The sequence below is a fragment of the Lutra lutra genome, chromosome 7 (genome assembly GCF_902655055.1).
Source record: "Lutra lutra chromosome 7, mLutLut1.2, whole genome shotgun sequence".
In the NCBI taxonomy this organism is placed as follows: Eukaryota; Metazoa; Chordata; class Mammalia; order Carnivora; family Mustelidae; genus Lutra; species Lutra lutra.
Window position 1 is genome coordinate 135,734,613 of NC_062284.1, and position 25,287 is coordinate 135,759,899.

General features: G+C 34.6%; 1 protein-coding gene across 7 annotated transcripts in view; it reads right to left on the minus strand.

Annotated features, from left to right (window-relative positions):
• Positions 1 to 25,287, minus strand: part of PCNX1 (pecanex 1) — a 160,490-nt gene that overhangs the window by 68,245 nt on the left and 66,958 nt on the right. For 2 of the 7 annotated variants that reach the window (XM_047735616.1, XM_047735614.1), the window contains exons 7-10: positions 23,598 to 23,648; positions 19,049 to 19,181; positions 13,577 to 13,761; positions 676 to 766 (exon numbers count right to left, since the gene is read on the minus strand). In XM_047735616.1, coding sequence (XP_047591572.1) covers positions 676 to 766; positions 13,577 to 13,761; positions 19,049 to 19,181; positions 23,598 to 23,648 — 460 coding nt within the window. The remainder of the gene's footprint in view (positions 1 to 675; positions 767 to 13,576; positions 13,762 to 19,048; positions 19,182 to 23,597; positions 23,649 to 25,287) is intronic. The other 5 variants (XM_047735620.1, XM_047735619.1, XM_047735615.1 and 2 more) reach the window with 4 other exon arrangements.

Here is a 25,287-nt window from a genome sequence, read left to right on the forward strand (position 1 = left end):
GAAAGATTAAAATTTTAGAAGAAACTTTAATACATTCTAAGTTATAACTGATTGCATGCTCAAGATTTCTATTTCTTATTTGCTCTTCTCCTAACTTCTTCCTTATCTCATAATGTCATTTCTTTGTAAGGGAAGGAGAGGAAAAAAACTAAATGTAACACACGACCCATATTTTAAGAAATTCCTCTTTCTTATAGCTGGTAAACAAATTTTAAAGCAAAAGAAAAGAAGGTCAGGTAAAAAGATATTTGACCAAAACACTTACACAGAAATAAAATTTTTAGAACTGATGGGCTTGAACTTAGTTGTGTATTTCCTAATAAGCCTTTTTTAAATATGCTTTTTTATTGATCTTGCAAAGTGCATGCGTGTGGGTAGCACAAAATCTATAGTTAAATTCGAAATTGTGGTAAACTACTACCCCCCACTATAAGACCTACAGGGAATTTTTACTTAATTATTTAAAATACAGAACAGCTTTTGTTTTAAGAATAATGCTTTCTTTTTTCCAGAGTAATAAATTCTACCTTGTATCTTTGGAGACAAATGCCCAGTGACAAATTACTTATGCCAATATGAACAAATATTTTCAAGATAACTTTCCCATTTCAAGGCCTAAAAGCAAGGCAAATATATGCAAGTACATACATTCTCCTACTATGACTTCACACATACCAGATATTGGATGCTCTTCTTGCTGCTGGTTCAAAATTCACAAGTGACATATCACAGCCACCAGTCTCATAAAGCGTAGAAGAGAACTTACCTAGCAAATAAATGATTTTTTTAAAAAAACCATTAGAATACTCAGAATTTTTCCATCAGGAAACACTACACTTCAAACTTGTTACAACTTAAGAAAATGTACTATAAACTTTCCCCGAAATATTTGAAAAAACAATGATCTGCCTGTAATTCAGCATGATGTGAACTGAAAAGGAATGCAGAACAGTGGGGCAAAATGTCAACGTACACAATCAGGTTTTAACAGTAAGGGATTGAAGTCAGCTTTGCAATCCAGTCTCCTCTTGTCTCCTCGCGGGACATTCACAGTTGAAGCAATCACATGAACGAACTTAATGTCGTTTAAAAGGCACCTGACCGCTCTGCAAGTGGTGAGGGGCCATTTGGAAAGCTGCGTAAGTGTTAAGATGGCCCAAAACTATGAGACAACAAATTTCTGAGATTACCTTCAGAGAGTTTTGTTTTTTATTTTTCCCTTCTTTGTTTTTTTAAATAGTTAAACACAGCGTAATATTAATTTCAGGTGCAGAATTCACTGAGTCATCACCTACAACACCCAGTGTTCATCACAAGTGCCCTCCTTAATACCCGTTATGTTTGGTTTTTCAGGAAAAAATTAGGCATCAAAATGAATCTAAGGAAGTTCTATGAATGGAGTATAATAACATTGGTGAAAATTAAATTGCAGTATTTAATGAACATTACTAATTGCATGAATCTGTAAGAACTTTATGAAAAAATTTAGTAACACCGTTTGCTGAAAATGATAAAAGGTTTAGAAATTACATTGGGTGCAGAAAACTCTTAAAATGAACTCAATTAAGATAAAATGGTTTCTCCTAGTGAAATTTAAAAATCTGGAGAGTGTCTGAAACGCATTCTTTACCTTGACAACCCATGGGAGCCCTATCGGAGGTAAGGAGCGTAAAGAAATGAATATGTAAGTTTCCAGTAGGGCAATAAGATGAGGTATATGACTGCAACCATTGGGGACTACTCCAGGCTGCTTCTGATTATTTTTTACTGATCTTATAAATATGATGAATCTTAAGGGCAATTTCAACTACATGGCAGGGCTAAAAGATCTTAGATGACTACAATGTAAACACGGTATAAAATAAAGACTTTTATTTAATGAAATCCTTGAAAAGTAACAACAGACCCCTTAATATACTAACTATAACTAAGGATTGCAGAATATTTCAACAATCACTTCATTCTTTAAAAGGATTAGAAATTGGAAAGTATTAAATAAGATTATTTGAATACTTTCTATGGGCCAGACAGAATATGCAAATATTTTATTATGATTTTTCTGTAGCAGCAATTTCTTTGTCAGAATAATATACTCCTGAGACAAGTGAGGAAAAAAACATTCTGTGAAATGTCTTCTTCATTTGCTGTTTTTCCAAAGAGGATTATTCAGCATGTGGATTTGCTAAAACTCCGCGGTTTACCACCCCCACATGCCACCCTCATCTTTTAGTCATGAATCATTCACTCTTAGCACCTCTAACACAAACCAGATTCATGAACTAAAATGAAATGATAAAAGCTGTCCATTTGGCTCGTTAGGTGTCTTACTGAAAAACTTTTAAGGTGATTAAGGTGGCTGCAGAAATTGTTAGTGAAGAAAAAAATTTAAAAAAAAAAATACTGGCTTGACTGAGATTTCAAAATTATTTTTAAATTATAATTTAAAATTATATGTGCTCTCTCTTACAATGGAAAATGAAAAATTGGCTGTGCTACTATAATTAGCTTACAATAATAGAAAAAAGAAACATCTGATCAAAATCACAGATTGCATAAATGCAGAATAATTATAAATCCATATAAATGACTAAATCACAGAGTAACAGAGAGCTGACAGGGGTTGGCTACTATGTGTGAAATCCAGTAAGAACTGAATGGATTAAAAAATAGGTCTTTATATCACCTAATTTGTGTGTATTTTTAGAAATAACTTAATACTATATTCAAGAGAACTTAAATTATTGGAATATATTCTGAGTAATTAGGCACTGTATCAGATTTTTAATAATAGAAGTCTTCTTTGAGGAATACTGAGTATGATAAATGTTTATATGCAACTGAAACTGACTAAAGATATTATTTTTTCTAATATTCAAATGGAACCGGAAAAGAACATTAAGTCATTATACAACTGTATTATCTTTTATGTACAGACATCTCCTATGAAACACAGTTGCACTTTAAGTTAATAGAAACATAAAAATAAAGCATGCCCTCCCAAAAGCTCTTTAGATAAAGAAAGCTGGAAAAACTGAGTAGTTATAGTACTATAAATCTAGAACTCTGAATGCTTTTTTACAAACCAATGACTAACAAGTTATAAATTTTGGAAATTTAAACAAAGCATAAAATATATCTATGAAAAGGGAGGCTATAATTTTAACAAATGGCTTCAATAGTGCTTTTTTTTTTTTCCTAAGAAGCTTTTGTTTACATACTAACTTTATGAACATGCTCAGGTGAGAACAAGCTAACACTGTATTAAGGCTTCATGCTCTATTCCTAATAAAAATCCACCAAAAGAATAGATTCTCTGCATCTTTGGACTTGGCAAGTAGGATCACTTCAAAAGAAACAAATTTTATTCAGAGCATAAACAATTCAGGAAAAAATATACTAAAAAGTGTTTAGCTTAAGGTTTCAGTGAAAAACTTAGTAATATCTTAAGGTATAATAATCTATTAAAAGCATCTTCAAAAACAACCAAAACATAAAGAAGCATATATTACCACTGGTTTATAAAGATTAAGAATATACTAAATTTGTACAAATTTCCTTAGCATACATAACAATTTTACATATATCTCATTTAAGATTAAAATCATAATGTAGTTATCCTTTAGGTCCAAAGTGAAATGTGCTTTTAATTAATAATCCTACTTTTATTCTGTTAAGACTATTAATTTTTTTCTAATTAATATAAATTGAGGATATCAATGAAATATGCCCTCACATGAATTATGATTAAACACAAAGTCATCTCATCATATCCAACTCCCAGGTCATAATTAATTATATCTAACAGAATGGTTTTGTCATGATTTCAAGAAAACAGTTACTTTCTGACAAAATAAACAAGATTGGAGGCTGGAATTTCAGGCTTAATGGTACTGGCCATGAGAGAGCGTCTCTAGAAATAAAGAAAAAAAAATAAGGCACCTGGTATTTCTCAGTTTTGAACATTTGATTGCTATTGCCTAAAAAAATCACATTTCATAACACAAAACCATTTTTTTTTAGGCAGGAGAATTTCAAATAAGTGATGAACAACAGGAAGATGAGTAAAATTAAGATACTGATTTAAAGAAAAGGGCACTTGAAACATCTCCCTGAAGCCACGAATGGTGCAGCAGACAAAATACACACAGGCAAGACACTGATAAAAGGCATGAGAAAGCAATGGGATCCTCTAACTCATCCTTTCAATAAAATTCCTTGCTACACTGCACAAACTGTATAAAGATTGCTCAGATAGGAAACCGCTAATGCATTCTTGATGTTACTCATTTTACTTATGTACTTTGGAAAGAGGTAGTTACTAAGACAGATCATCTGTAGGATTTTTCTAATCCTTCCAGTTCCAACAACAAAGGAGGCCTCTTAAATTTCTTGATTTCCTTCTTTGGATCCCCTTTCCACCTCCGTTAATTCTGCATCCTCTAAGCCTAATCTTGGCACACTGTTAAACGAGCTCTCGCTTTCCTAGGATTAACTCTTAAGACAGGCAGGAGCTACAAGAGCAAAGCCAGACACAAGAAAGGCAGCTTTATAAAGTGCTTTTTCGAAGACTATCGGCGGGTGTGCTCGCTTCAGTGTGGCACACATACTAGAAGGCTGCTGGAGGAACACCCATCTCCATGACTCACTTAAGTACTCTAGAAAAAGTGCTTATTTCTGATGTGAGGAGTCCTCTGTTCACAATGCTACTTCAATGAATACATTATTCTACTTTTAAGAGCAAGACCTTTAAGACTAGTTTCCTGGATAGCCGCCCCCTTATCATCAAGAATGGTACCGACGAGTCCCTAAGGAAACATGAGTTTTCACGCTGACAGAAAGGACTCTTTCTGTTGCTGCTTATGGGTTAACAGACTTGTTTCTCCACAGACCAGTGGTCAGCACACTTTTTCTACAGCAGGTCAGAAAATAAATACCTTAGGCTGTGCAGGCCATATGGTCAGATGTAATTCAAGACTGCCACTGCAGCACGGAAGCAGCCACAGAAAACATGTAACATATATTTACTTTATTTCATTTATAAAAATAAGCATCAAGCTGAATGGATTTACCCCCCAGGCCATAGTTTGCTGCCCCTGTCCACCACCAAAAGCCTTTGGCTTCCAAAAACCTTTTAAACTATTGTACTACCATGGTAATCAAGTCACTATGCTATTTGTAATTGAAAGTTTCAATACTGAGAAACAGTCCTTCTTCCTGGGATGTTCAACACTGTGCTAGGTTTTTCGAAAAGGAGAAAAATTAGGAAAGAGCAGGAAGAGGCCTGGTAAGGAAAGACAGAGGTCTCTACTGCTTGGCAACAGTAAAATAGATTTATTCGCCAACATATTTTACTGACATGGCCATTATCCTCTAGTTCTGACTCAACACCACATGCCTTAATTCATTAAGTCTCCACTCTCACTGCCTAATCCCCAGGGTCAGGTGAACCTTCCAAAAGTGAATGTACAAGTTCATATTCTGCTATGATTTCATCATCTGCTCACATTTTCTTTCAAAGAGATGTCTTCTTTTTCTTGGTAAAACCTACAACATGACAATACTGACAACATTACAAATGATCGGGTACACAAAAAGGCAAGACACAGAATGGGAGAAAATATTTGTAATTTGTATCTAACAAATTTTATCTTAAATACCAAAAAAACTGATACCTCAATAATGACCCAATTTTAAAAGTAAGCACAAGATTTGGACACACTTCATGAAAGAAGATATATGTATAACCAAATAACACATCAAAAGATGTCCATCATCCTTACTCATAAGAGAAATGCAAATGTAAACCACAATAAGATACAACCACTGGGGCCAAAATGTTAAAGGCCAACAATAACCAACGGGGACAAGAATGGGGACAAGCACAATTCGCATACATTGCTGTGAGAACGTAAAACCACTTTTGAAAACAGTTAAGTTTTATTAACAATGGCCCAAATCTGGAAACAACACAAATGTCCTCAGATGAATGGATACACAAAATACATATTCATATACAATGGAATAATACTTTGCACAAAGAGAATAAACTAATCCATGCAACATGATGAACTCAAAAGCATCCTATCAGGTGCAAAAGGCAATATTCAGACTGTCTTAATATGGACTCCTAGAAGAGGGAGAACCATAATGACATAACGTATGCAGTGGCTGCCTGTGGTGGGGGTGGAGGAGGGACGGACTGCAATGGGGGCAACAAAGAATCTTTTGAAGATGACGATAATGTTCTGTATCTCCATTGTAGTAATTCAAAGGTGTGCGCATCTGTTACAGCTCAACTGACCGCACACGTTAAATGGATGTGATTTATCATACCTACATTATAGATCAATAAAATTGATTCAAAAACAAAGAAGAAAAAAAGACTGGTCAGGTAAGAGTCTAAGCAGATGGTCACGTATGAAACAGCACGTAGTCAGCGGAATTCCCACAAAACAAATCAAGATTTTGGAGAGTGAGTGATATTTGTTTTGTTTTTGCGTTTCATTTTTAAAAGTACTATGTGTCATCGGATTCAAAAGTAGTATATTAAATGAAGAAAAGATCCCCCACTCCCCAGAGACAGCCACTGTGCTCTTCTGAATCATTTTTATGTACACTCGTTCTGTAACAATTGGATCCTTCTCCACATACACACTTTCTAAAATTTACTTCTTTTGCCTACTAAGTAGCTTAACTTTTCACATCAATAATAAAGGTGCACCTAGTTCTAAATATTATACTAAGTTTTATGTACTATCATTTCTTTTAGGGGTTCTCTAACAACAGACATGTAGATTGCTTAAAGTCTTTCAAAATTACAAACAATGCTACAATGAATGCTCATGTACATGTATATTTACCAGTTTATAAAATCTGTAGATTAAAAGCCAACGACATTTTTGGTCTACAGTTCTAAAGTACACTCCAGGAGCATTTAATCTTCAGACCTTTTCCAATAATAGACATACTCCACATTCAAAGATGAAAAAGATCTCAACTTTTTTTTAATTTGCAATTTAAAAAATTACAATAAAGCTTAACTGTTTGCCCCTGATTACAAACCACTTGTATTTTTTAACTCTTGACTTTTCTTGTTATTAATCTTTATCTTACTGATGATTTGAAGTGCTTATTGTGGCAAAGACTGATGACTGACCTCCCTTTCCCTTCCATAATATGACATTCCCTCACTGAATCTCGGCTGGGCCTATGTCGGCCTGGTTAGAGACATTCCCTAGCTAGTCTCTCCTGCAGTTAGAAGTTGCTATGTGACGAGGTATGGGCCCACAGGAGAGAGAAAGTGACAGGCCCATGTTTCAAGTCACAATGTGAAAGATACAGGCTAACGGTCCTTACATTTTTTTAGCAACACTTCTCTTCCTGTTTTTCAGATAAATCTCAACGACAGGAGCCGTCACTATGGACCAGCAGGGAAGCGACATGTGGAGGGTAACAGAACCATTCCATCTGCTGGGGACAGCTCCGCTTAAGCTGAGAGACATGTAAACTTTTCTCTTATTTCGGGCACCGACTGGTGAGGGGCTGGGGGTGGGGGCGGTATCTTCCACGGAAGAATCCAACCTGTATTTCAGTTAATGCATACATTAACCAAATTTAACTTAGGATCTTAAAAATGTTAATGTTAGAAAGTAGATAATCTAGTCTAGTACTTCACTGAATTCTTTACAACAGAGACAAGCAAGAAACAAAATGGATATCTCAACCGGTCCCTGTTATCTTGTACAAAATTCCTAGAGCAGTTCGGGCATCCAAACTTTTTAAAAAATAATATACCAGAAGTCTTTCCACAGTAACAGCAATAAACTTCTGAGCACTGTCCAGGGGATGAGTTTGGAGAAGATAAAAGTTGGTCTAGGTTTATTTTTCATTTATAATATTTGGGGAGATAAAACATACACTATCAACTCCTGCCAGATAAAGTGTAAGCTGGGACAAGCTTCCATAAAGCAATTGACAATGTATGTCAAAGCCCCAAAATGTTTATTCCCCTGGATGATTCCCTTCAACATATTTATCCTAAGGAAATAACCACAGCTGTACCGAAAGGTTTATGTAACGGAGGTCCAGCAGAGAGTTTACTACAACAGGAAATATCAGGGATCATCTTGAAGACTAACAATGCGGTTAACTGGTTAAATAAATTTATGATTAATGTTAATAACTTTTGTTATTAACATTAATAGCAATGGTTAGTTATGTAATTGACTTATTATTGTCAGGCACTATTCTAATTGCTTTGCACATTTTAACTGATATAAGGCTCACCATAAGCCTGTAAGTATTATTATTACTGAGGCTTTGATAAATGAGGAAACGGATGCACAGGGAGAGAAAATAACTTGACTAAGGTCACACAGCTAGTGAGTAGTAGAGCATGGACTGGAAGCTGGGCAGTTTGACTCTACAGTCTACTATGCTATACTGCCTTTCGTGGAGATTTAAGAGATAAAATAATTTGCCATCGCCTAAACAAGTTAAAAACCTTAACATGAGTAAATAACACATGTGCTAAGTGAAAAAAGCAAGATACAAAGCTCATACAGTAGCACAAAAGTCACACATCATAATCCCAATTCTATTTCAGAGAAGTATATAAATGTATGCATTAAAAAAGGAAGGAAAGAAATCATAAAGTTTCAATAGTCAATATTTCTTTTTTTTTTTTTAAGATTTTTTTTATTTATTTATTTGTCAGAGAGAGAGAGAGAGAGCGAGCACAGGCAGACAGAGTGGCAGGCAGAGGCAGAGGGAGAAGTAGGCTCCCCATAGAACAAGGAGCCCAATGTGGGACTCGATCCCAGGACGCTGGGATCATGACCTGAGCCGAAGGCAGCGGCCCAACCAACTGAGCCACCCAGGCATCCCTCAATAGTCAATATTTCTAAGTGATAAAATTATAGATGGCTTACTTTTCATTGTATTTTCTAGTATTTCTAAACTTGTATCTTTTTAAAATTTAATTGGCACAGACCAAGTGAGAAAGAGACAGAGAGAGAGCCCAAGCACAAGCCAGGAAATGGCAGGCAGGGGAGAAGCAGGGTCCCCACTGAACAAAGAGCCTGATGTGCAGCTTGATCCCAGGATTCTGGGCTCATGGCCTGAGCCAAAGGCAGATGCTTAACTGACTGAACCACCCAGACAGCCCTAAACCTGTATTTGTGTTATAAGAATGGGAAAAGCACTTTCTAATTTTATCAAAAGGAAGAATATATCCCAAAATCCATTAATATTTCCTCCTTTTAGCTGTAATGAAGGATTTTTACTGCTTCAATAAAAATAAACATTTACTTTCATTTGTATATCCTTTGTGTTGCACTTCACCCCAAAATGTAATAAAATTCAGTATTTTTTATATTTAAAAATAACAATAAAGAACAATGAAGGAGAAGATCCAAGCTGCTGCGAAAAGAATCTAATGTTTTGTTTAGATGACTGAAAATCATCTGCCATAACATGGGGCACTGAGATACAGACTCAGATCCCTTATACCTAACTTTATATTTACAGTAACAAGGAAAAGTTCCTCTAATGTACTACAAATGCTAAGAATAGTACATAATATATATAACCTTTTAAAATACCAAGTCTAACTCTAATAAAAATCACTGAAAACAGGGGCGCCTGGGTGGCTCAGTGGGTTAAAGCCTCTGCCTTCAGCCCAGGATCCTGGGATCGAGCCCCACATCCGGCTCTCTGCTTGGCAGGGAGCCTGCTTCCCCTTCTCTCTCTCTGCCTACTTGTGATCTCTCTTTCTCTCTGTCAAATAAATAAATAAAATCTTTAAAAAAAATCAATGAAAGTATTATAAATCATATAAGCCCCTGCTCTTTAAAGTAAAAAATTTAAAAGCCTCCAAATCATATTTCTGCTTAATAATGCATAGCTGTTATAAACCGCTTAATAAAAAGGGCAATAAGGTACTGCCAGATTTAAGACTTTTTCTACAGCTGACCAAATTTTCAAGTTAATAAGTTCTGTAGCAAAGCAGATTATCTCAAAGAATACCTTCTTTGTCAATCCTCACATACCAATGAAACAAAAGATAACCTTAGAAAAATTCAATTCACACATCACTTTTTATACCTCTAATGCATTAATGAAATTAAGTCTCAAATTCATCAAAGGAATACCATCTATGAGAATTTATATGTATATATATATTATTTTTTAACCATAGATATAAACTTGTTCTCATTTCTTGTCTGTTAGTTTATTTTTTACATGAAAATTTCATGTAACTTTATACATACTCTTTCAAAGCATATCCCCAACACTGACCACCACTAATTTCATATACAGAAAACACACATAAATTTTCCTGCTTTATCAGACTTTATCTAGAATATTTCCTCTGAGATGAGCTACATATTAAGAGTTTAATTATCAACTATACAGGCATCATTACATCAATTTATTAGTCTTAATTTGTAAGAGGAAGCTGAGATTAACATAAAAATTGAGAAGTGATCGCCAAGTTTCCTAGAAAAAGCTTAAGAGATATAAGATACAACTTAAAGGCTACCCAGATTCAGTCTCCTGTGTGACTCATCTGGGCACTAAGCACAGCTTGTTTTATTAATTGTAATTGCAATTTAATTCAGAATATAGTAGGAAATCAGCTGAAAACATATGAGTCCACTAAAGGACTGTTGAAAAGAAAATTAACCTTTATGACGTGGTTAAAAAAAAAAGCAATAGGTCATACTGAAGGACTTGAGAAATTCTTAGATAGTAATCAGATAGTAATCTGTCACTTCCATCATTTGAACCTTTGTTTTTTTTTTTTTTCATGGAAATGAAGTCTATAAGTAAGAAAATCACCCAAATTTTTCCAACCAAGTTCTAAGTTATATACTTATAATTCAGCTTTTAAAATTATAATTAATAATTATGCCTCCTGAGTATGTGTAATGAAAATATTTTCTTCTGCTGAAAAACTTACTAATAAAATAGCATATTCAGTGAATTTTTCTACCATGTCTAATGTTATCTGGTAACCGTGAAATGCTAGTTAAAATTCAACGGAGATATAAGGATTCTCAGGGTTTAATATAGGAAATGGATGTGGTTATCTAGTATGACACCACAAAGTAAATATGTAGAAAGTAGTTAAGGAAAACTACCTAAGCTTAGAATTAAACAGTGCCTGACTGCAAGTTTCCTTTAATCCAAAAAAGCTATACCTCTGCTTAAAAAACCAATTATAATCTATACATGCGTAGAGATGCAAACAATTATATGTACTCAAACATACACATGTATGAATGCTTATATGAGTGTTTTACATAAATGTATTACGTATATATATACATTTTCACATATAAAGGTTTAAAAATTTTTCAACTGAAGAAGCTAAATTTGGAAAAAAATCCTTTCTAAATATTCCACACTTTCAGGGGATATTATGACTAACTTTATTAAGATTTTATTTATTTATTTATTTGAGAAAAAGAATGAGAGAGAGAGAGAGAGAAAGCCCGCATAAGTGGGGGGGAAGGGCAGAGGGAGAAGCAGGATCCCCCATTGAGCAGGGAGCCCAATGTAGGGCTCGATCCCAGGACTCAGGGAACATGCCCTGACCCAAAGGGGCAGACACTTAATGCCTGAGCCACCCAGGCACCACAATATCGTGACTAACTTTAACATCTGAGTACCCAAATTCATTTACCCCAAGTCATCTTACCACTGTTAATTATAATCATGTAGAAATTAAACCATGCAACAAAAATATTCTAGTGGAATGTTATAAAAATCAGTGTCTCTACCAATTCCTTTAAGTTCAACTACAGCCAATCTTCAGGATCTTTTCCGGTCAACTTCATTTGCTATGGAACATGTGTACACTGACCACTGTGGCTTGTTTTGTGCTCCTTATCACAATACATTCAGTTTGGCAGCACCCAGCTACCACAGGTCAGTAACTAGCTACCAGAAAGCAGGTAAGAAAAAAATCCAAATTTCAAGACAACAGCATCCTGAGTATCCACCCACAGATGCTAAAGTCACCTCCAGGCTTCATCCTCAGAGCTGTGTAGAGAGTTCATACATACATATTTTCAATATTCTGCAAGTGGATTAAGGATGGGATTTTACAATGAAGGTTCTCTTAGCAAGTTTTTCGAGTAAACTGGGTTTTTATAGAGGAAAATCGTCTACGCATCATCGTATGCTTGATTTGACAGAGATGCAAAAATCCAAAATAGATCAAAATTAAGTCTTTTATTTTGGCAAATCTGCTACCAGAGACCCAATGGGCAATGGTGATGGTCCCTGTAATTTTATATGCACAAACTGACAAATCCTCTGTTCCAAAGACTTTGGGAATTAACCTGAGAGAAATAGTGATAGAGAGACATTAGTTGCATATATTTGCAACTAAAAAAAGTATCACTATTTTAACTCAAAGCAAGTAACTGAGGACCCTCCTAATAAATTTCCTTGCTTTTTCAAATTACAAACGCAAAAGCAAAAGCACTCTAAAATTTAAATGTTTTATTGCCTTCTCTTTTATTTAGCAATAACTATATGTGCGAATGTTATAAATATCTCAGTGACCATTTTCAAGTTACCATAAAATTTGCTAAAGATAATCATTTTCATCAATATACGTACCTAATAGTTGTTGACTCTCTGGAAACAATAAGGATTTTTACAAAATGGGATGAGTCAACAAACAGCCCATAAAGCTGGGCGCCTCACACCACACAGCCTTCTAGCCAAAGTGTCACGTGCATTATCATCTTTATAAATGAAATAGTTATAAACAGGGATGAACAAGACCACAGTGAGCAAATGTAATGCTTTCAACCGTGTGTTTTTTTAGTAGTATTTTCTTCATTGTATTTACTTAAATTGTTATTAATCTGCATTCTGAACACAAGAAAAATGGATTAGACAGAGAAACAGAAGACCAAAGCAGTAATAAATACTGTCTTTAAGATACAAAACATATATCTGAGTGGATATTAATAACTTATATTTATACATATATTAACAGGAAAAAGAAAAAACCTGATGCGTTACTGATACTCATACAGAGCCATGGCACCCTCGGAGTACTGTATTAGGATTATAGTAAGTCTGTTTCAGGTGACAGACACTGAAGTGAAATACAGAATACCCAAAAGAAAGATCCTGTAGTAATACGCCATGAGAAAGTATTTATGCCTTTCCTGAAGCCAGCGAATTCAAAGAAATTAAGGTCTAATCAAAATAACTTTTAAAACATCAACAATTCCCCTCATGGTGTAAGTGCCAAGGAATAGATGAATTGCCCGAACCACTGTAAGAGAACACTAAAGCATGAACATTTATTAATACTTTTAGCTACCTATCAGTAATAGACATGCTAAAAAAAAAAAAATGCAGAATGCTGAGAGAAAAACAGAAAGTGGGAAAGCAAGTCAAATTTTCCTCACACATAGGACATATCCTATAAAAAGTGCTCTTATGCATAGTTCCAAATGAAGCTCTCTCACGAAAGAGCAATCACTGTCACCCACTATCTGCTGCATTATACTTTTGTTATCACCAAGATTACATAAGGCCTGCATACCAAGTTCACCGTGCAAGCTGCTGCCGCCTACAGCAGATGCATTGTCATGTGAGGCTTCTAAGTGGATACTCCCATTTCTCACCAGCAAGGACGCACTAGCACTGAGCACTGCAGCCTGGGAAGGGGGGCGGGACTGGACTTTGACCTGGGCTGTGGACTGCGGGCCTTGCTGACCATCTTGAAGGCTAGGAAAAAACATGGATTGGGGAGACATTACAGGGAAGAAAAGAAAAAACAATAGCTAGAATGAAGTCAATACAGAAAACTGATTTTGAAATATAACTTGATTTTTTCAGTGTAACCTAAGAAAGAGCTAACAAACTTGGTAAAATATACAGATTATCCTGTTGTCTTAAATCTTCTGGTCCTCAGGAATCTGATGCATAGTGATGAACACAGCAAACATTTAATGCATATGTAAGCTAATCAACCTGTGACTTTTTCCCACCACAAGCCAACAAAATTTTAATACAAGGACAAAGAAAGCAGCAAAGAAACACAAGCACATTAAATATATGTCGGTTGTAGCTGGTCCCCAATAGATAAATCCTCTTTTTCAGTTTAAATATGAACTTTTATTTATAACCTTTATAATAATTCTAGAATTGTGCTTTCAAATATTCTGGCATCTCAAATTCACAATAAAACAAAGTTTTTATGCACTTGAAAACCAAAGAATCTTTATCAAATGCAACCAAGGTGACAATTTTGAATCAAAAGAATCACAAACTAGTGCAAGAGAAACAGTAACAAACACCAACTCAACCAAGCGAAATACGAATGATGCTGGAATGCTGGAAGTGTGATTAATTTATCAAGTATTTTCTTCTATGAAAAGCCTACATATTTTGTAAAGAAGGCCAGAGACTCTATCTACATGTTACTACCTTCTCCAATCCATTTCATTGTTTCATTAACAAGGATCCATTATTTTAGAAAATCTTAAGAGTAATTTGGAAACCAGTAATTTCTCAAGGGATATTACAGTCTTTTTAAAATCTTACAGATTTTTAAAATACTTAGTATTTTATTATAATTTTGTCACTTGTTAAAATTATTTATAAAGATCATCTAAATATCTAAAAATCTATAACTAAGAAACTGTATCCTTAACTCATATTTTAGATGTTTATTTTAAAATACTATGAATTTTAATGTTCTTAGTACAATACTCAAATTTAAAGTGATGAAACTCATGGAAATATTTTCAGTATAATTATTGTATTTCATTCTCTACATGACACTCAACGTAAATCTGCATTCTGTTATTAAATTAGAACTTCTAGAAAAAAAAAAAAGAAAATGCTGCTTTGGATGACCTCATTGAATTACTTTATCATTTTCTTGAGTATCAACTCCTTTTTGATGTTTTGAATTCAATACAATGGTTTCTCTAATGCCTATGAAACAAACTCTTCTGTACAGACTGTGAAAAGAGCTGTAATTTGAAGTAGCCATGTAATAAAAGACTAACTAGAAAATACTGTTTATGTTGCTTAAGCCTATGGTTATAGCAACAAAATCCACTCTGGAATTACACTGTCTTGATATGGTAACCACATGTGACCACCTAAACTCAAATTTTAGTTCCTCAGTCCCTCTAAGTACATCGTAAGTGCTCAACAGCCACATAAATAGCTAGAAGCTACCAGAGCTAAAAGCTGGCAGAGTGGACAGAAGCTGGTAACAAGCATCCACCACACTGCACAGTACAAATTATATAGTATTTCCACCACCATATAAAGTTCTATTACCCATCACTACCTGGAACATTCACATTTCAGGCTCCTTTTAGAGCCAAAGAAAAGTATGCACTCTAAGTAGAGCAGAGGAATGTATAGAACACATGAAAAAAATCAAGTCTACCCAATGTTGACTTGTCAATGCTTATTTGCATTCTTTAAGCCATAACTATCAAAATATTCATTTGATAACTTCTTTGGAGTAAAATCTTTGTACAATCAACATAAATCAAGAGATTATCTTGGGAACTGATATAATTAAATATGGTGGTATCTTCCATATATACACAATAAGTCTGTTACTCCTCCTCAAAATTTATCTCAAGTTATCCACAAACCTTGTAAAAATGATCAAATTTCACAAGGGAGAAAATTCTGATGAATAAAATGTTTTTAAGTAGTTCAAGTACTAGGTCCCTTTTGATTCAGAAGACATTAAGAATTTTATACAATATGTACTCAACAAATTTTTCTTTACTTTTTTGTTTTCACTTAAAGTCAAAAACGAGATGCTATACGACAGATGTATTTTAATATGAACACATCTGAGAATACAGTAATCCTCAACCTATCCAAATATACAAAAAGGTTTTCAAAATATCAGGTAATGCATGGGAATCAATTCCAGAATAAAGAAACCAAGGAAACAACTGAAAATCTATGTGGCCGTCAAGTTTTTGAACAACAAAAGCTAGTCGTAAATGCTACGTCCCTTGAATTCCTGTTTTCAGAATCCTTCAACAACAAAAATGACTGTCATTTTTGCAGAAGTTAGCAGGAAAACTACTCCTGGTGGGTTGTACTTCACCTAACTAGTAACTGACAGGAACTAATATTTTTTAAAGTACCAGTTATATATCAAAACATAGCAAAAGGAAAAGGTAGGAATTTAGGTCTATCAGCTATCAATAGCATCACTGACATGCAATCTTACTAATTAACATTTCCAATTTAAATACCTAGTCTTGGTCTTTCCTCCCTCTGTACCACTTTAGTATTTGGCACACTCTGTCTTACATTATTGTTTTGTATGTGTCTCCACAACTAAAAAGTAAACCCTAAGAGTCTGCCTTATTCTTATGAACCTCCAGATTCCAGAGAACATTCAAGAGATTGTTTTAAACACAGTACACAAACAACAAATACTTGGTGGATTTATTCCTGAGCACCATGAAAGGATCCCTATGAATTTCTAATCATGGACTGTTATTACTACTATGAGCTTATTTGATTACAGATCTTTCAATCTTATAATACTTTTAAAAAATAAACGTAAGAATATAATAAACTTTTTTCCTTTCCCCAAAATGTACTAATTTCTTTTCATTCCAGTCCATTAACTAGAGTTCTAAAAGATATATTTGGGTTGATAAAAATAAATATAGAACTCTTAGTTTTATAAAATTTTTAAATATTAATCTTTGCTTTTATCTCTAGTAACCGAGAAGAACTGGCAAGGGCCTAGAAAACCTACGTACAAGCCTAACTTAATGGGAAAAAAAAAAAACTTTTAAAAATAAAATTCTGAAATAGGACATTCTAACAATTATTTTAAAAATTTGCAAATTCCCTTCATGAAGAAATTTACGATTCATTCACAATCCTTGGAGACCTATATTTTAGCAAGTTCCTTTTGACTGTCAAATACTTAAACTATTCATTAAAGTTTAAAATAAGTTAGTACATTTTACTAATACATAATTGTAATTAAATTATTATCACTCCTATTCCATTTTCTTTTGACAAGTAAGTTTTTCAAGTTTTCCATGACCATACCATCCATATTTACTTAAAGATGAGATTATTATGTAACTCAAACTGAGAATTAACAATATACTCTACCTGAATTTTTTTGCAATTAAAAAAAGATTTTATCAAATTGGTGTTTCTCCTAATTCCTCTAAGCTAAATTTTATCATATTTCATCCATGATGAAGTCAGCCTATTTAAGATACATGCAAACTTTATACCGGAAATATCCTGGAACCTTAACAAAATCTACATGTTGACTACTAGATGACTTTCGAAAACTTCTAACGTGAGCCCTTTACAGATAAGCTTCGTACCATATCTTCAGTTGAATGTTGATGTATTTAAAACCCTACAAAATTCTACATAATTGGCTAGAGTCAGAACATAGTTCTTTAATATTCCACCAGGCAAAGAAAAAAAGTAATTTGTCTGCATTTGTTTGGTGAGTGGGATCCAGGAGCCTCATTTGTGTCAAAGAATGAAAGGATTTGTAAAGACTTAAAAGAAAATGTTTAAAAAAAGGATTAAGAAATATCAATATGGAGTAAGGAAGCAAACATGTCTATGGCAAGTATTATTCAAAGGGCAAAATGAAGCGGTTAGAAAAAAACAAAACCAAAAGTAAAACGAAATGCTGAGCTCTTTCTGCAGGTTGGGACCAGACACCCCAATCCAGCAGCAGAAGGAAAAACTACTTCAGGGAGCAAAGGAAAAGCAGTGAAGGGCATGTAGAAGAGAGGGTTTACAAAAAGCAGCAGAGCTCAGAAAAGTTTCTAGACCAAATGTTTTTTTAACTGGTGCCTTCCCATTTTTACATTTTAAATGTTGGTTTAAGTAATACACACTACTTTTAACAGAATTATGTATTACTGCAGGATTAATCTGGAACACGACCTACTAAAGATGAAGTACCCAACTGTAATGTAAAATCCAGAAGAGTAAGTAAGTCTTAAATCCCAGGGAACTATAAAAGCAAACATTTTGTTACTCTCAAGAATAAGACTTTACCAAGAGAAGAGCTCTGGCTCTTCTAATCTACTGTGCGTTCAATAGCAGTTATGTCAACAAATGCTCTTCCTTTTGAATTTCAAATTAAAATGTAGGAAAACAATTTGGTGGTGGTGTTTTCCAGCACATCCATTAATAAAAGCATACGGTATAATAGATGTGCTGCTTAAGCAAGCACATGTAAAGCATTTTTGTCCATATTTGTATTTGTAAAATAAAAGACAAATCTTTTGTCTCATAAGACACACTTGAGAGTAAAACACTAAAATTTTAATCGAAAACTATTCCTAATACTATAAATAGGTGCTTTCTCAATTAGGAGTATTAGGAAAAGTAAAATTGTCTTCAGTACTATCCAGAGGTTGAGAAAATCAACACAGATATATGCAAATATATACATAAATACCCAATGGACCATACTTTACCATGAATGGAATATTTTAGTTCCATGTCATTTACCAGCTCCCAGTAATCATGAAATAAAGGACACCAATTTTTAAGTAATACAAAATACACATTCTAGTGAGATAAAGTAATCAAGCTGGCTTATCAAGCTGAGGGCCATTATCCGTATTCCTCAGCAAGCTCCCCGCTCAGTCCATATTTGTTCCCATTGTATTGTCGAGATGTTGGAGGAAAGATGCTGCATTAGCATTAATTTGGAGTAGAAAAAAAATGAAAAGCTAACTTAAGGCGTCTGTTTACATTTATATAACTGCACTAAAGTGATTTTGCTATTTAGAATTGACTAAACCAATCTGATCATTTTGTTGAAACGGTGCAACGTAAGGCATGCATAATGCAACAGGCTCATGGTGACATGCAGAGAAAGCTCGGAGAACTGAAAACTACAGGAGAGGAACTGGAGGAAAGAGAAAAGGCCATCTGAATGCTTCCTTGGGACTGACAGAACAGGTGAGAAGGTCTGTTACAGGCATGCTAAGCTTGGTGGAATTTTAAAATACCATACCTTAGGGGCGATCCGATGAGCAATGTAGGAGGGGTAGGGTTACTCCCTGCATTGTGCCGGCGCCGAACTGCCTGGCGCCTAAATGTGCTGCGTTCGCGGCGAAAGGACACTGCCTCCTCGCTGGCCTGTGCCGCTGCATCAAGACAGACTTGGGTCAAATAGGAGCCTAGGCCACAGATGTACATAGCAGCTGAGCCTGCCTCTCCCCTGACGTCCCACCCTCAAAGGTAAAGGCAACTCGTCTAGGTGAGCCAAACAGTTTTCCTACATAAGCGGTTAATCTGTCGTAGGAATACACAAAACGTACATGTCCATTATTTAAATTGTTTCTTTAAAAATATTTCTAATGTAGCTGGCCTTACTATCTTCTCTTCAATTTCAATTTGCTATTTTAATATCTCTGTTGCTTTAAATCTTTTTCTAAAAGCCTCGATTTAATCCCATGATCCTCTATTCCCCCCTTAATTAAGTCAACCCCGAAAGTACAGTCTTTGTTAGTCCCAGCTAACAGGAATGGGGCGTTACTTTCTCACTCTCAAGAGGACAGTTCAAGCAAGTAAATGGTAAAACATCGTTTCTGATGCTGAGGAGTATGGCGGTCTGGGCCACTACTCTGGCAGCTTTTTAAATGTTTAATTCAAGACAGCATGGTCATATCGTAACAGTAAGGTAGTTTGCTTCCATCAAACAGTATTCAACTCTGCACCCCAGCACAGGTCCCCTCAACACTAGGAAGCAAGTATCAGATAGATGACAAGTACAGAAACTCATAGCTTAATCCAAAAGCAATAAAGTACAAGCTAAAACCAAATACACAATGACCAAATCACAACAATGCCGTTAAAAAATTATGTAAAATTTTATAAAACCATTCTCATTGACTGATTTCAGTTTCTAAAACAAAATGCAAAATGATGCTTATTATCTGAATTTAAAACAACTGTTTCCCAGTGATCTGAATGTTGTGATATAAATATTTTAAGGATGATCTTGACTATGACAAAGGGTATTTTCATACCAAATATGAATAAAGACAAAACAACTTAGTACAGCAGCATTCTTTCCAAACACTTTTTCCCTATTCAGTATGAAAAGGATTACAAATCCAAGAATGTTGTCTTCATATTTCAGTTCTGCTGCAAACTTTTTGAAAATTTTAAAAGCACAGTTACTAATTCTCAAATCATTATTCTGCTTAGCAATACACATTTCCACCAATGTGAATGTTGATTTTTTTAATGTTTTACTTTCCGTATTTTTAATGTTTTTAATGTTTACATGTTTTTATCCCTTCCCCAGACTGTGCCAGTGAACATTCTTTATGTAATGACTCTCTTATGATAAGGAATGTATACACTACTTCCAGAAGGCATAGTGTTTCTGTGTAGGCATTGTTTTCTTTTATTGCAGGAATGACAAGCACATAATTATTTCATCCATTTGGCAAGCTTCTGCCAGTGAGAAGCAGAAGTCACAAATTACAGGACACTTACTTACATATTTTATTTTTAAGCTCATACACCACAGTGACATTCTAAAGTTAGGCAACTACATAAGAATGAGGCTTTGGTGCTTTGGCTCCAAATCGGACTTGACTCCTTGAGCTAATATTTCTTTCCTCTTTTTTTCTCCAGTTTCACTGAGATATAATGAAAGTTCCTTTAAATGTGAAAAAGGTTACTTGTGAGAATTCACATATGCAAAAATTACATATGACCTGTGAGAACAAATGATCATTAAACCTGATCATCTAGAACCATGCTGTCCAACATGGTAGCCACTAGCCATATGTGGCTATTTAAACTTACATTAATTAAAATTAAGAAGGATTAAAAATCAGTTTATCAGATTCCTGAACCACAGTGCAAGTGTTCAATAAGTACATGACTAGTGGCTACCATTACTGGGGCAATACAAAGGCAGAATATTTCCAACATCACAGAAAGTCGTATTGGACAGTGCTGATCTAGAAATTCAAGGACGCCTTCCTGTCACCACAATCTACAAAGCATATTGTGTGCTTAGCCTACTCCTGACAACTGTGACCTCAATAAAAGGAAACTGCAACCAGCACCGTCACAAAGGAGAAAACACACCAGCAGGGTAGGCATTGATAAAGGATAAAACTTGCAGGAAGACATGCAAACTTACATGAGTGACTGGTATTCCTGTTGGTGGCTCTTAGATATCAGCAAGGTTATCTTAGGTTATGGAATTTAAAATTACTCTTTCGAAACTCAAGACATTTGTGACCTTATACTAAAGATTTCTATTACAGTGTAACAAACGACTATTCAATTTACAGTCTTAACTTCATTAAGGAAATTATACACATTCTCTCTAGTTTTAGATAACTAGTTTAGATAATTTTATTCTTTATCTAAGATATAATTTATGAAAAATAATTCATAAAATGTATTAAAATTACTCCGACAGATTTCGTATTTGTAATCATTGGATACTGAGAATAAAAGAAGGGAAACAGGCAACGGTATTTTTTACTCTCTTCCTTCTCCTGAAGACATAATGGTGTGAATTTTAAGTAAAAGCCAGTTACTCCCTAATACTAAAATGAAAACACAAACTACAGTATCCATTTATAGTCAAAGTGTTCTTTGGCTTCTTCAGAAAACAATTTTTTTTGCTATTATCACACCATTTATATTTTGTCATTTGGCAAAGAACTGCATAATACTACTCATTCTCCTAACCAAATAGTCTTGGAAACACTTCAAGACGAAAGTTTAGACATCGACTGAACAATGTTTTAAAAAGAAGTTATGATTATTGCCTGCGTTGTCCTTGTAACATTCAGGGTGTAAACATCTACAGCTGAAAGAATTTTCAGTATTTACTATCGCAACTACTTTAACAGCAGCTAGGGTCACACACTCAACTGAAGACGCTATGCCATAGTTCATGACACAACAAATAAGACTAAACCACACCCCCTGAGGAATGTACTACTTAGACCGATCATCTCTATTCAGAATAGGAGCCAGAGGGGTCCAGTTCTACTCCTGACAAGGAAAGAAAAGTATCTTTCACAGCTTAAAATAATTTGCTATAAGCACAATCATACAAGTTAAAGCCACTTGATGAAAATTCACTTCTATAACCCAATTATAACAAACTCTTTTTGATCCTTTAAATTTGTAAGAGAAAGAAAACAAAGCACATGAAAAAAAATCTGTGAACTAGGGAACCAGACAGGAGGGACAAAACACTCTAAAACCTTGTTTTGAAGTTGACATTTTGACATTGCTTGAAACCCAGAATGAGATAAACTAGAATAATAACAGCATAAAATGCAAACAGTGAAGATTTAACACTCTGGCTACAACTAAAGTTAATGGATGTGTAGGTAAAGGAGGAAAAAAATACAACCATTAATCTAACTGATTAAAAACCATAAATAACAGGACAGATTTAAAAATACTTTCAAGGACAGATACTTAGATAATTGTGAATCTTTTAATGCATATTTTCAAAATCACAAATCATTTCTTTGTGTTAGAGGACTTCAAGAGACTGAATTATAAGCACAAGTTTAAGAGAGAACCTTGGATCATGTAGCTCTTTATTTTTGAGAAAGTAAAACAATCATTCAATTAAGATTAAACATTTACTGGGGGACTAAGGGCAATTCATGCACAAGGCACAGAGATCCTAAGATATTTTAGACGGGTGTGTGAGCTGATCCATCCTAAGGATCCTAAAGATCAAATAAAAAACCCAAACCACAATACATACCTCCCACTTCAGAACTGACTTCCCATTTACCTAAATGAGTTAAGGAAAATCCTCTAAATTATGTACTGAATTGTTTTAGTGCATGATTTATTCTTATATTGGGGAGAGTGAAACAACAGACTATCAGTTTGTTTTACTCTGTGAATGGAAACAGGAAAAATATCAAAGGCAGTAAGTACTTTCGGGATGGCGGGGAGGTACAAAAGAGGGAGGTAGGAAGGGAGGGTTATCCATATTCTATCTCAAACACTGGAAAGCTATAACTGTAAGTACGTACAGAAAAAGACACCACCTGAAAACACATCAATCATACAGCTGATTGCTTAACGTAAGATTTCAAATGTAGTAAATTATCATCTAGTCGCTATATATAGTCGTGAATGGCCTCTTTGATAGCTCAGTTGCTATTAAAATGAATAAAAATTTAGACAAACCTACTCAAAGGTGTTATTGTAGGGAATGTTTATTATAGGAAAAAATAAATTTGGGGCAATTGTGAAAATAAAAAGTTGGGTTTTGGTACCTCAAAGAGACTAGAAGCAAATGATATTAGGAAATGAGACTTTAGAGACAAAAATACAGACAAGTATATATAAATCTCAGAAAAATAAAATATATACACAGACATCCTTAAATACACTGAATATTCTTCAAGATAAAACTATTTTACTTAAGAATATAAAGTTACTACATAAAGAAATACACATCCAAATGATTATACAAAAGACATTTCAAAGAAATAGTTTAAGTCTAGGCAGGAAACCCATCTGATTTAAACATCTTTTCCCCTTCTTACTTTCCATGTCAGCCAAGGATGATGCTAACACCAGCATGCCAAGATTTTGTTCTAAAATAAAAACAAATACTCATCAGTGTCATTTTCTGGGAGGCTAAAGAACACTGACAGTCTACTGCACAGCCTTGAAACATTCATTCTGAATTAAAACAGTTTGAAACTGTGAACATTTTAAAGGACTACTTTACTTTTCGACAAGTAAGCCAGCAAACAGCAACCAACCAGAAAGGATTAGCTCTGGGTCTTGAGGGAGGGAGTTTGCATTCCTACTGATAGCTTCCACAATGCCAGGCAGCCAAACAACCCAGGTGGGTAGACAAAATGCTTTCAAGAAATCAAACCACACTCTGGAGTCGTGATACACACACAACAGTTCCTAAAAGCCACAGTTTCAGGATCACTTACTTTCAACAGTGGCTTCTAGTGTTTTTGAATCCTTTGTAAATGGGACAAAAAGATATAGACCCTCTCCCAGAAAACTGCACCCAGAAACTATTTTGCATATATTCTCAGAGATGCACCTAAGAAGGGATCACTAGTGGAGAATATATATTCGAAGTGACATCTATTTGAAGAGGGAACTTCCCTTAACAAATGGTTAAAAGGCAGTTTTTATAGTAAATATATATACTTATATATTATATAATAGTTTTCATAATAAACCTACAATTTACAGAGCACTTTTACAAATCTAAGCTCACTGGAGTCTAAGAGTTAATGGTGACTCAGACCTAACCAGCTATTACTTGTTTTATAATTGAGGAAACTGAGGCACCGATTTAATGACTTGCCTAGTATATCCAGCTGGTAATTAGACGTGGTATTAAAATGTAACTGTTTAATTCCTTATCCAGAACTTTTCTGCTGCTAGAAAGAAAAATACTGTAATGCCTGCCTCTACCATACAAAACCAGGCATGAGCTGGTTTGGGGAATTCTATACATCTAACCCTGACTTGCCTCATCAGTATCTTTTCTTCATACTCTGCTTTAAGATCATTTTCCCAAGTGAATGAAGCATCCAAATCTGTTTACTACACTGAATGAACATCCTTCTCTGGTTTATATGCCTAAACTTTCTTCTCCACATAGATTAATATAACTCTTTCCCTGAATCAGGGTCAGTTGCATTCATATTTATTACTGAACTGTACTACACTACAGCATTCAGCTATGATCCCACCATGTCCTTTGAAAACTATCAAATTAAAAAGATAATCTGCCCCTTCATTTAATGGCGTACCCTGTATGCATGGTCACTGCAGCTTCTCCTTTCCTATTAGTAGCACTTTCTGCTGGTTTCATTACTTTAACCTTTCCAAGCACCAATCCCCTCTACTAACCGTGCTGCTTCTAACTTCCACATGGACCGAGGGATCAGAAAATTAATGTATTAGAATTTAGAGTCCCTCTATTTAGTAAAGTACAAAAGCTTTAATTCTCATGTTCTTGTCTGTTCAGTGGTCTTCCTAAGGTTCAATGCTATCTGGGTTCAAGTAACTGACCTTCAAATTACACACGTGGCAAAACCCCTCAAATTATTTATTGAGTTTTGGGTTTTCTTTGAATAAAGTAATATTCACTTAACAAAAGATTATCTTTGGTTCCCAACACAAAAATAATAATAGGATCTTATTACTAGCTTGTAGAATAGGGACCCACACATTACATTTAAAATAATTTTCTCAAAC